This window comes from Agelaius phoeniceus, chromosome 9, assembly GCF_051311805.1.
Source record: "Agelaius phoeniceus isolate bAgePho1 chromosome 9, bAgePho1.hap1, whole genome shotgun sequence".
NCBI lineage: Eukaryota > Metazoa > Chordata > Aves > Passeriformes > Icteridae > Agelaius > Agelaius phoeniceus.
In genome coordinates, this window is record NC_135273.1 from 24,268,728 (window position 1) to 24,281,248 (window position 12,521).

The 12,521-nt window shown below is 44.7% G+C and overlaps 1 protein-coding gene and 1 long non-coding RNA gene across 2 annotated transcripts; both read left to right on the top strand.

Annotated features, from left to right (window-relative positions):
- Nucleotides 1–4,475: 4,475 nt before the first annotated feature.
- On the top strand, nucleotides 4,476–6,954 carry LOC143694822 (uncharacterized). The gene is made up of 3 exons (XR_013183539.1): nucleotides 4,476–4,583; nucleotides 5,409–5,490; nucleotides 6,275–6,954. It is a non-coding gene; the product is annotated as an uncharacterized LOC143694822 (long non-coding RNA).
- A 1,981-nt stretch (nucleotides 6,955–8,935) lies between these two features.
- Nucleotides 8,936–11,902, top strand: LOC143694748 (uncharacterized). The gene is made up of 3 exons (XM_077182737.1): nucleotides 8,936–9,207; nucleotides 9,251–9,485; nucleotides 9,576–11,902. Exons 1-3 carry the CDS (start codon nucleotides 8,936–8,938, stop codon nucleotides 10,512–10,514), a joined length of 1,446 nt encoding a protein of 481 aa, XP_077038852.1. The 3' UTR covers nucleotides 10,515–11,902.
- The last annotated feature ends 619 nt before the right edge of the window (nucleotides 11,903–12,521 follow it).

A 12,521-nucleotide genomic window follows, 5' to 3' on the forward strand; every position in this document is an offset into this window, starting at 1 on the left:
GTTGACTGTCATGGGCAGCTCTACCAGCCCTGGCATCTCAGCAGCCTTGGACCTGAATGTGAAATAGTTCATGAAGACAGCTCCCTGCTCAGGCCTTTCTTGGGGGCTGGACATGCAGACATTCCATTTCTGATACAGGACAGTGTCTTTGACCTGACTTTAAAAGAGGCTATTTCTCTTGACAAAGAGAAGAGTCTTTAGAGTATTTAAGAAGCTGAATATATGTCCAGTTGTAATAATTTAAAGCCAGAAGACCTGTAGCATCATCTAGTCTGGCCAGCACATGCCATTAAATATTACCTTGTTTCTCTGAATAGAGGTCAGTGACTTGCACTTACAGGACACGTTTCAAGGGGCATTTTGTCTTACCTTGAAGGTGTCATAAAACAGAGAGTCCACAGCTTTCAGTGATTCATCTTTCATGTTTCTTAGGTGCTGTTAGATATACCTGATGACTAATTTTGAGGGAGTCATTTCCCAGAGTAGCTGAAAAGCTTGCTCTATCATATTTTGCAAAGGTTTGCAATTCTGCCCTCATATTTTTGACAGATTAGTTATCTTTGTGGCTTCAGCATTGGAAATGTTATTTGTCACTGAACTGCATTTATTGACAGGTATAATCTAAACTGGAAACAACAAATCCCAAACACTGTTTTGTGAATTATTGAAAAAAATGCAGAACAAATTCCCTTTGCTGAGTTTACAGAAAACAAAACTATTCTACCATAACTTCTGAGATTTCTACTTTGGAAACTGTTGCCTCTTCAGTTTAGAAACATTTGCTATCTCTAACTTAGAGATATTGGCTATCTCACTTCCATCGGGAAGTACAAAGGGTATTTGCCAGGTAGTCGGCCTCTTTTGTTTGGTGTTCTCCGTGGATGCCAGAGAATAGATAGAGACACATTAGCTCTTCCTCGTCTTTTAAAATTCCTTAAAAAAAAAAAAAAAGGAGGAGGGGGAGGGAGGATTAGTTCAAATTCAGAACAAATTTTATGGCATGAGTCATCATGCTAGAGCCAGTGAGGTGACTTGTTTAAACAGCAACTTTCTTTATAAGGATTTAGGGATTGGGCTTTTCTTAGGAAGTTACTTGGAAATAAACTGGAGCCTATTTTAAACTGGATTTGAAGCTGGTATAAAAGAGATGGGATCCATTCAGGGAAAGTCACCTAAGGAAAGAAAATTATCAACGGGACTTTTTTATTAAATCAGAGCTAAATGGCACAGTGCTATAATGAAACCACTGCAAGCAATGTCTGGTTCCTAATGTAGCTAGTTAACCTGTCATTTCTAATTTTTACTGGGGACTCAGAATTGTATCACCTTAATCTTTTAGTTCTAAGACTAGAGAAGCTAAGGAAAACTATGGTGTCTTAAAATACTTTGTGTTGCAATTTGACAAGCATTAAATTTTTAGGTTAATGGACAAGATTTTCAACAGATTCCTGTACAGGAAATGTTGAGTGTAATGAGATGTGCATAATAGGAAACAATGTGCTATAGTAATTCTGTTTGATACTGTGGTGAATAGCCTTTGCAACTTGGAGTGATTTAACCTTTGCATAAGTCTGCTGAATCCTTCTCCTTTGTCATTGGATTCCTTGGGTGTTTGATAAAACTACTTCTCTTCTATCATATTTTAAACACAATTATGAGCATAATTCAAGTCTTGGAGATTGTCAGCTATAAAGGTCCCAGCTAAATACTTTATTCTTTGCAAAGATTAAGAACTTATAGGTAAAACCTATAAATATATGAAATTCTCATTGATTTTACTACAAATTCAGTTTGTGCATTTTAGTGGTGAATTTATGTCAGAGTTCCATATGCTAATCCTAACAATATCACTGTGGGTTTTTTTTTTTTCTCTTATTAAAGAGGAAGAGGAAGGTGAAACAGCCATCTCTATCATGATATGCTTCAACCAACATTGCCTTAATAAGCCTTTGTCAAGAGACAGCCAAGGCAGTTTGAAGTCCAGGTTGCATAGAGAGCTTCAGTTTTGACCTCAGCTCTGCAGTTTACAGTTCTCTACTTGTTTTTACTCATATCTGCTGGAAGTCAGTAACTTGAGTCCTACTGAAAATATTTTGTGGACATCTCTGATGTCTTTTTTTATTATGTGAGGTAGCTTAAAAAATGAAATATTAAGAAGTAACAAGTCCATTTGAAATCTCAGTTTATAAATGTTGGATTTATGCTACATGGATCTGATGGAATTTTAAAAATTGGATATGAATGGACTACAAGCATTTTACAAGATTTTTTTGAAGGTATGGGAGCAAAGAAAGATTTTATGTCATTTGGGGAGGGTATTTAATAAAACTGAATGTACTTTGCAAGGATAAATTGTGACAGACAGCCTTATTCATATTGGTAATGTTGGAAAACCCTGAGCAGCTTAGAGTATTCAAAAACATCTTTCATACAGATCCAGTGCCCTGACTCTGCACTCCTACAGCACATACACTGGTTATAACAGGATGAAGGACTAAATCTCTGTTTTGATGCCTTGTTCTGGCCTTTAACCACTTCATGACAGTGCATGTGTATTTTAATACACAGTGTTTGGAATCTGACACTATTTCTTCTTTCTCTCTGAAGGAACTCCTCTTTATTAGTGCTTCCTACTGGGAAAGACACTGCCTTATGTTGCCAAGGGGTATGGCAGTAAACACAGAGTGCAGTGTTGAGAAAAATGAAAGGCTTCCACTTAGTTTACTGTTCTTGAGGGTCCATTGGGACCAACTAATGGATCTTTTTTGTGCTTCTCACTTAATGAATAAGTCATATCAATTGACACAGTTTTATAGTCCTGAATATTTTTTCCTATATGTCTGGAATAGGAATATTGTGATGGAAAAACTAAATGCAGTAGAAAAAAGCCAGCACAGATCTAGCAAAGAAATGGGGTCACTCACTAGCAGATGGTGAGATAGGTGGGAAGCATGTTTCATTACAGCCACATGGGTGGGGATGTTATTTGGGAGATGAAGAGGAATAGGATTGACAAGGGAGGTTAGAGCAATAGTTCTTTAAACAGGGAGGAGGAGACTCCAGACAACTTGTCTCCAGTCCCAGCAGACTAGCCTTAAGGCCAAATTCACTCGTCCTTAGGTGACTATTATCATAATCAAGTTCAGCAGACTGCCATGTTGAGATCTGTTGTATTTCTATACTATCATGTGGTGTGCTTGGATTCTGTCAGCACAAGAAGAAGATAGTCCTTTCCTAAAACATCTGCAGTTCAGAGGTCTGATCCTGTCAGGTCTGAGAGTCCAGTAGTGCTTCTGGAGCTGATCAGTCACAGGATAGGTCTGCAGTTACATCAACAGCTCGGGTGAGGACGATGACAGACGCTTTGTCACAAAGGAAAGGAGACAGGGAAGGATGTGGCACAGAGTACAGGGAAAAGGATTACCATAAAATAAGGTAGCCTGTGAGCCTGACTGTACTGGGCATGAAATACCACCACATTTAAAGGAAATCATCTTTGTCTCAGTGGTGCTGCAGCAAGCGAGGGCTCCCAGACTGAATTGTGCTCAGTAACCTCTGGAGGCCCAGGCTGGATTTCTGGAGGATATTTTATCCACGATTTTTTGATGTTTCCTGCAGCAGGATTTTACTGACCACAGGTTTCCTACTGCATGGCTGTGTGGCTTTTCTACTACTTTTCTTTCTACTGTGTGTTCAATGGGGTCAAGAATACTGTTAATCTATTCATTATGCTTATTGAACAGGGAAATCCTACTCCAGCCCATTCCTGCACTGGTGCAGACTCTGCTCTGCTGATTTGTCCTTCCCTGTGGTCATCCTAACCCTTTACAGACTCAGGCTCAGCCTATCCAAACTGCAGATCAGTGTTATGTATGGCTGTGGGAGGCAGGTCTGTCCCACAGAACACAGATTTTTCCTCCACCAGAGCAGGAGACATTGTATTGCATGAGGCTGGGGGCACTGATCACCACTTTCCTAGCTATCCTGCATCCATCTTCTAAGACGTTTTTCCTACTGCCCAGAAAAAATGAACAGTGTTGAGTACTGCTGGGCTACCACTTCATAAAATGCACAATTTTTACAAGTACTTTAGCTTTGGTATTATATAGGGTTTTACTACCTTTAAAATTTAAGGCTGCCTTCTCCTTGACAGGGATGACAATTTCTTTCCAGATTGCCACAGGACTCAAAAACTCACCAGCAGGCAGCATAGTGACAGTACACGTAAGGAACTGTTTTCAGGTTTCACAGCAGATTACCATTACAACACAGAAATGAGATTTTGGAGTTTGATAGATAATTCCATGAGAATGCAAGCTCAGTGAGGGTGAAAAAGACAAAGCAAATGTTAGCTGTTAGGAAAGCACTGGGAAAAAACCTGCACATTACCTTTATAATAGTTAAAACCCTATTATTCCTGTACATCTTAAGTTCTGAGAGTTCTGAGAGTCACTCTATCTTTTTTTTTTTTTATGAAGGATACAGTATAACCAGAAAAAGCTCTGGAAAAGACAACGTGAATGAGGAAGGCATGGAGCAGCTAGCATGAAGAAGATTTCAGTCTGGAAATGAGGTGGCTGAAGGTAGAGAGTGAAGGGGTTTCATGACAAAATGGTCTGTGTGAACTGCTGGAATCAGTGAAGGTCACTCCACATTCTTGGGTGGGCAGCAGCAAGCACCAAGTGATTTTAGCAAGTTACATGTTCAGAGCACAGAAAATTAAATGTTGTTTCACATGACAAGTCCTAGTGAGAGGATGCTCTGGAAGCTAAAATTTTACATACATTCAGAGAAAGAATAAATTCACAAAATAGAAACTCTGGGCTGAAAATGACCAAGGTCTTCATCATAATTTCCAAGTAAAAGTACCAGTGTGTAATTTACTGAGCTGGTTATAGATTCTTACCTTCCCATGGCAGATATCCAGTTTTCATCATTGGTGAAGAGTTAAATATCAGGTGAGACAGACATTCAGTCTTTTTTTATTATTATCCTGGATTTCAGAGCATTAGAATCAGTCACATAAACTATCTAAATTATTTCATATATTTATTCAAATATAAGAAATACTGAAGTGGAAAATTATTTCAAATTATCTGAAACTGGCCTAATGCCTTTTTTCACCTTGAAATATATAGATTTTAGTGTGAACTACAGCAAGACTAGTATGTCCCAAAAGTGCATGGTGTTTTCAGCAATATTTTTTGCCTCTGCCTTCAGGCATTAGAAGCAACATTTATTTCTGGTAGGAGAAAAGTCTAGAGCAATGCCTTGGATTAACAAAGCTGTTTACTGTTAGGGAAAGTTCAGTGTTGGTGGCAGCTCCCTCAAGAGCCAGTTCTGGACTGGGGAATGAATACTCTTGAAAAGCAAGGATTGTCATAAATTTTGCCTTCTTTTTGCTCAAGGTGCAAAATGTGCCTCCATCCTGCTTATCCTGCTGGCACCCCATGGAACTGGACATGTCTGGACACTGAACTACTTTTCAAAGTAAGTGGGGCTGCTGGAAGTGCTCCTTTCCCTGAGGAACAGGGGACAGCACAACCATCACTTGTCTGCTCATGTTCCTGGGTGCCCCTGGCCATGAGAGTACTGCCCATGGTATGAAATCTTTGTGAATGAGAATCCATGTCCCTTTGCTGAATTCCACCGTTTTCCATTTGAACATGAAATCTCTTTGCAATTCTCCCGGGTTCCTTTCTGGCATTTTTATTTCAACGATGTAAGAGCTGCCTGTTACTGCCAAGCCCATAATTAAAGCAGTGTTGACTGGTAAGTAATGGGCTGCAAAAGGTGTATACCAAAAGATAATTAAAGACACATTCCAGATAAGCAGGGCATGAACATCCTTTTTATGAGGTGTTAATGTCCGAAGACCAACTAGTGAAATTGATCTTGACTCCTCCGGGCTGAAAGTTCTGCTCAAACATCAATAGCTTTGTACTGCCCTGGAAAATGTTTGATGTAGGGATTTCTGAAGGGTGTTTGTCCTAAGACTCCCCAGGCAGGCGCCTGCTGACAGGGCCCTGCTGCACTGGGTGATTCAGCATCCCAATCACGCTAGCACGGCTTTGGGGCTGCTGGCAGCTCCTGACATGAGCGCTGCTCTGGAGGGAGAGAACAGAGCTGCCTCCTGTGCCCTGCATAGGATTGGTGCAAACCTTTTTTCGAGAGCCATTTTAAAGAGTACTGAGGCTAGTCCTTGTCTAATAATGATGTTGTTGCTCCTAAATATACTTTACTTGCATATCCTTCATTTCTGTTCTATTCTCAGAATATCCCACCTGTGATTTGGATTCCTCTGTAGATGCACTTGTATCACAAAGGGCATAAAGGAACCCCGGCAGAATGGGTTTCCACATTTGGACTCTACTAGCAAAAAATCTAAAGCACAATTCCGTGGATTTTTGTGGAAGTCTGAAGACAATCTATGAACCAAAGAGTTGCTGGTTTTGTTAAGCATGCTGCTTTGGGTTTTCCTGCTTCTTTTCCCACACTTCTCCCATTTCTCTATTTGTGAAATGAATCAAAAGTAGGGGTCAGAATACTATTTTTCATCTGCAGCTGTGGCAGAAATTAGCTCTTATGTCAGGCCAAGTCCATATGCCTCAGCAGAAAAGGAGGAAAAGGAGGGGGAGGCAACGATTGTCATCTTCTTTCCTGGAATCTGACTTAAAAACAAAACTCGCAATCTCTATCGATTAGCATTGCAAAGAAAATCTCTGAAAATGAAGGGTGTAAAGAGGCTGCCTGACAGAGTTCCTCAAACAATAACTCCGGGAAGTGTGAACTACTCTCTCTATGCTAGGGGATGTTAACAAAAGCTGTTCTATTTGAGCCGAGCTAGTAGTGATGGACAGGCACTGTTAGCAAGCACTGCAAGTCTGTGCAAGCCTCTGCTGGCTCCTTCTTATCTCTTCTGCACTGGCTCTGTCTATAAGGTGTGTATGTGGGTGTTGGAGGAGGTGGTTTCCCTGTTCTTTTGAGCTCGGTATTGCAGGCTGCCTACAGGGGCAGCTTTGTGTTGTAGTTCATGCCATGAGATGATCTTTTCTGCCATGAAAACTGGAAATCCAGAAAGAAAATTTTGAGCATTTGTTCCAGCATTCCCTCTGTGCAGACTGAATGAGTAATCTCTCTTTGTACTCTCCAAACTTCCTTGGTATCCTTGGTCCAGTGTAGCATGTACCCCATGGACAGTGGTACTGGAATTGCAGAGATGGAAAGGTCAGGTGCAATTCCACACTTTATTGAGCCAGTTCAAATTGAGGCTCCCTGATTCTCTCTTTCCCTTTGCCCCTGTGCATCCCTGTCCCATGCTGATGCTTGTATTAAGTTCACCAAAAACAAAACTGGCCAAAAAAAAAAAAAACCAACCATGAGCTTTGCTAGCCCAGAGTGCACTGGAGATGGTTTGTGCATGACTGGGTGCAAAGCCCTGTGAGGACTTCATGGCAGCTAGAGGTGAACCCTGCATGCCTAGAACAAGAATTAATAGCTGAAGCTGAATTTGCTGTAGTGAACACAGTCAATAAAACTACACCCCCAAGATTTATAAGTCTGCTTATTGTATCTGAGCACTCAGATACACATGCACTTCTGCTTGAAAATGTTATTTAGGCATAGTGGTTTCTGAGCCTTATGGACCAAGCTGCTAAAGGAATCCGGTCTCTGGAGTACCAGACTCACAGGACTGACTGCCATCCCTGTGTGGAAGGACATTCATTTTTGTTGTGAAGCACTGTGATGGTGGTGTATGTAATGGTAAAACCCTTGTGCAGCTCAGCCCAGAAGTGGCATCATGGATGATGGGTGCACTGGTCCCTACAGAATGCAGACAGTGTGTACCAGCTCATACACACTTTGTCCCTGTGCCCTTCAGATTCACAGCAAGCTGGAATAGGTCCCAAGTTTGAAAAATGAATGGAGACAAGTTGAGATGAAAAACAAATGATGTAATGATGCTGCTGTTCTTGAACACCTTCAGTGACAGCCATTAGTGGCCTCATTTGACAAATTATTACACTGACTAATTGATTTGCTTTTCTTCTAACATCTAATCCTTTTCAGTGTTGCAACTGTTGCTCCCTCTAAGTCCCTTATGTCACTCTTGGCTCTCTTAAATGATATTTCTGGCCACTCTTCTGAATTAATATGCTGTTCATGATTTCACCTTGGGCTGATAGCACAGACCTTGCTTGTTCTGTACCTGACTTGGATGAGCAGAGCTGTCTGGAGGGAAAGAAAGCTGCCCCAGGAAGGGAAAACCTTTGCTGAGCTGTTCAGCATGCACTCCAGAGGGAGACTGCTCCATCTGACCCGGGTGACTTGAGTGTGCTGGGGGAGGCTTTGTCCTTTGCTGTGAACATTGGGTGTTGATGCAATGTCTAGTAAAGCCACCAGCATTTTATTTCCTGCAGTAAAGCTGATGAGAAATGTCCCATGGATGGGAATAGGAGCAGGGTAACCAATGGGGAAAACAAGGACTTGTCACCTGGGCGCAGGAAGCACTGGGATGGCTTGGCTTTAGGAGAAGGGTGGTATGGAGGCCTTCTTGCATTGGGGGAGCACCGGGTTTCCAGCAGAGCTCCAGGCCTGCAGTGCAGAGAGAAGGGGAGCTCCCTCAGAGGGCTGAACCAAAGGCAGAAGATTTCTTCATTAAATTATTTGCTCTCCATTTGAATTAAATAAAGGTGGATGGGTTGGTGGCAGCAGCGAGGACTTCGCTGGGAGACACTTTGGCTCCTTGGATGGGGCGAGCCCTCATTATGTGTATTTTGGTGATGGGATGACAATGGAGGTGTTGGAGACGGCTCTGAGTCACCCTCTGAGCCGCAGAGGGGCTGGCCCGGGTGGGTGGGGGTCGCTAAAGGTGGAGGGCTCTTAAGGCACGGAGCTGCCCGTGCCGTTACACCGCCCGCAGACCTCGGCCCGCATGGAGCTCGCCAGTCTGCCCCCGGCCAGCCTGGTCCCCGCCAGCCTCCCCTCCGCCAGCCTGGCCCCCGCCAGCCTCCCCTCCGCCAGCCTGGCCCCCAGCCCCGGAGCCGCCGGTGAGCCGCGCCGGGCGGGCATTGGTGTGGCGGCGTTGGTGGTGGCGGCGTTGGTGGTGGTGGTGGCTGCGTTGGTGTTGGTGGTGCCTGTATTGGTGGTGGCGGTGTTGGTGGTGCCTGTATTGGTGGTGGCGGTGTTGGTGTTGGTGGTGGCGGCGTTGGTGGTAGTGGTGGTGGCGGTGTTGGCGGCGTTGGGGCAGGAGGACGCTGCCGGCCCCGCTGACCGCCGCTCCCCGTTCTCTCCCCGCAGGCGAGCCCCGGGCGCGCCCCGGCGGCCCCAGCTCGGGGCGGGAGGGCGGCCGGCGCAAGCGAACCACCTTCAGCAAGGCGCAGCTGGAGCTGCTGGTCCGCGCCTTCGAGAAGGAGCCGTACCCCGGCATCGCCCTGCGGGAGCAGCTCTCCAGCCTCACCGACATCCCCGAGTCCCGGATCCAGGTGAGAGGGGCGCTCCGGGCAGGGAGGACGGGCGGGTGGCGGAGCGGCTTCCCCGGCGGCCCGGGTGCTCAGTGTCTGCCGGTCCCGTAGGTGTGGTTCCAGAACCGGAGAGCCCGGCAGCTAAACCACAAGAAGAGCGAGGCCGCCGCCTACGCCAGGCCGGGCAAGCCGAAGCCGCCCCGGTGCGCTGGGCAGGAGCGGCCCCGGGCGCAGCAGGGCCCGGGCACAGAGCGGAGCCGTCTCTGCCCGCAGCCGGGCCTGCCTGGAGGGAGCCAGAGCTTCGGAGGGCAGCCGCCGTTCTACTCGGGGCAGCTGTACTCAAGGCTCGACATGCATTTCAGGAGCTTGGATAACAGTTTTGGGGCGCTGGGTCAGACCCCGGCTGACTTCGGCTTGGACTGTTCGGGAAGAGGGGTCCCACTAGGTGCGGGAAGCGGGGGGAGCGCCCCCCCGTTCTCGCTCCCTGTGCAGCAGGCACAGGAGTACCCGCACCTGAAGAAATCCTTCCCTGAAGGCTACTACTCAGATGCGGATGGTTTCCAGCCTTGTACAGATCACCAGTACCCAGCACCTAAAGAGAACACGTACAGGAAGCCTGCCCTAAACTACTTCAGTGCTAACCAGGGCCTGGGTGTTGAGAACTGTTTGTATGCCAAGTCAAGCACTTCTCCCTTTGGGAATGTCTCCACTTGCAGTTTTGATGGGGGGGAACCCAAGCTTGAGCCTGAGCAGATGAGGCACAGTTCACCTCTGCCTGCAGCTACAAATGCTAGTCCTCCTTTGGTAGTTCCAAATCATGAAGGGGGCTATCAAAGGGCATTTGCCACTCCAGCCCCATTGTATGAGCAGCAGCTGCTGGAGACAGTTAATGACTATGACTCTCATTGGCTGGGCATGAGAAATGAAATTTTGGGAATAGGCTTAGATTGGCTGCTTGAGAATGAGCAAAATGTAGAGCAAGGTCAGACAAAAAGTTACCTTTCTGCTTTTGGTGGCCAGAATTCAGTCTGTCATTTGGGTCAGACATGAAACTGGTAGTGGGTCCACTTGCCTGATGGAAAATGAATGTGATTTTTTTTCTCAGTTGCCAGTGTTGTCTGGAGTGGCTAGAGGTTTTGCAGGCCTAGGTGCAGAGTGCTTGCTCTGAGTTTTGTGCCCTGTATGGAAGGGAAAGAAAGATAAGCCATGTTAGCAAGGGCTATCTGAGCTGCCTCCCCAGCCCAGGCCATCTGTCACCACCCTTGCAGTATTCCTGCACGTGTTTGGTTATGGGCAGCCTGACACTAACCTGCATGCACAGACTGATCTTCACAAGTGTGTCAGCACTGAAGAGCTCTCTGTGTTCAGACTGTGCTGGATTTGTTCTGCCAGGAGGTTTAGCACTATGGTGGTGTTTTTGTGGCCTTACTGTACTGAGTTTGTTTCTATTCTGGTCATAATTCCGTTATTTTAACTTAAGGAATCTTAGATAACAGACTTATTTATAGTTTTTAGTTGAGAAAGCATTAACACAAGAGGGGTACAAGCATGTGAAAAGCAGCCTTGGTGGTGGCAGGGGACATCTCACTGGGTGTGTTTGCATTTTAGGTGTGTTCCTCATAAAGAACACTCACGGTCTTTTCCTGGGTACTTAATTTATAGTGTTTTCATTTAAAAATGACCACAGTCTTTTAAAAGGCAATATTTTTGTGATTTTCTTTTGTGTAATTTGCTTGCAAATTGTTGGTTTTTGTTTGGTTTTTTTTTTTTTTAATTGTGATTGTCTAGTTGCCAAATTAAGGTTTTTTTACTTTCATGAAATTGTAGAATTGCACTGAGGAGAAAAAAATGTGTTTCATCTTCGTATTTGCACATTGAGCCTATTTTTAGAATTCTCAAGATCCATGGTTATCCAGAAGACCACAGTAATCATGGAAAGGTTCTTCACGTGTACCTCTGGAGAACTGCCATGGATGTGTGTTAAAGCAGTATTAGGCCTAGGATGCTGAAAACTCTACATGCAGATCTATTTTTGGGTTTAAAATGTGGCTCTGGAATATTTTAAAGTATGCTTAGATTGTAATACATTTGTTATTAACTCAATTAGTTTGTTTATAGAACAAGAGAAACAATAAAACTTAATCACAGACCATTATTTTATTTAATAAAATTGATATCCCTGAACAAACTGTCTATGGAGGTGTGTACACAAGAAGTCCAGAAAATTAGTCCACACTTTTGTCAGTAATTTTTATCTGGCTATAACTTTTCTGCCTTGACCTAGAGGATTGGAACAAGCTCATGTATTACAGAACAGCTGTATGGCTTCAGACAATAGCTGCAAGGCACTTTGAACACAAGTTGTATTTGAGAATGAAGGACAAAAAGATGATTGTATTTATGATTGTATCTATGACTCTTTTAGTAAATTTTTGAAAAAAATGCATTAAGACTTATTTATTTACATATACCCTCTCCCTCCCTATACAATACCTTTTTGATGAGAATGCTTATACCTAGGAGGTACTTCCACAGCAATGGTACAGTAATCTCCCCTGGACTTGCCAGCATCTCTGCTGTCATGATCAGGTGATGCTGGGGCAGGAACCAAATGTGTTCAGTACTTGAACTACTCTTCTACTGCCTGTAAAATACTCCTGTTTATAAAAGAAGGGAGGATTTTACATAGTAAATATTGAAAAATGTATTTTCCACGTAACTTGTCAAAGAGATAGCGAGGACCCAAATTCACCAATGTCACTTTTAGTCAGGTTGGGCTAATTCACTGCAGGGTGTCCCGAGCTCCTCCTTATGCGGGAACCTGCAATCACATTCCTTTCTTCACAGCCGCCTCCTCCAGTGTGACAGCGTGACAGCCACGGCCCCGCAAGCCCAGCGGGAAGGCATTTGCCTGGGAGGCAGGATGGGGCGGCAGCAGCACGGAGGGAGCAGCTCACGCCCGGACACCTCGTTAGCAGTCCTGCCCCTCGCTGGCTCTGCCATAAGGAGCATCACCCCTGGCAATAGGGCTCTCCGCTGAGCAGGGTGTGCACCTAC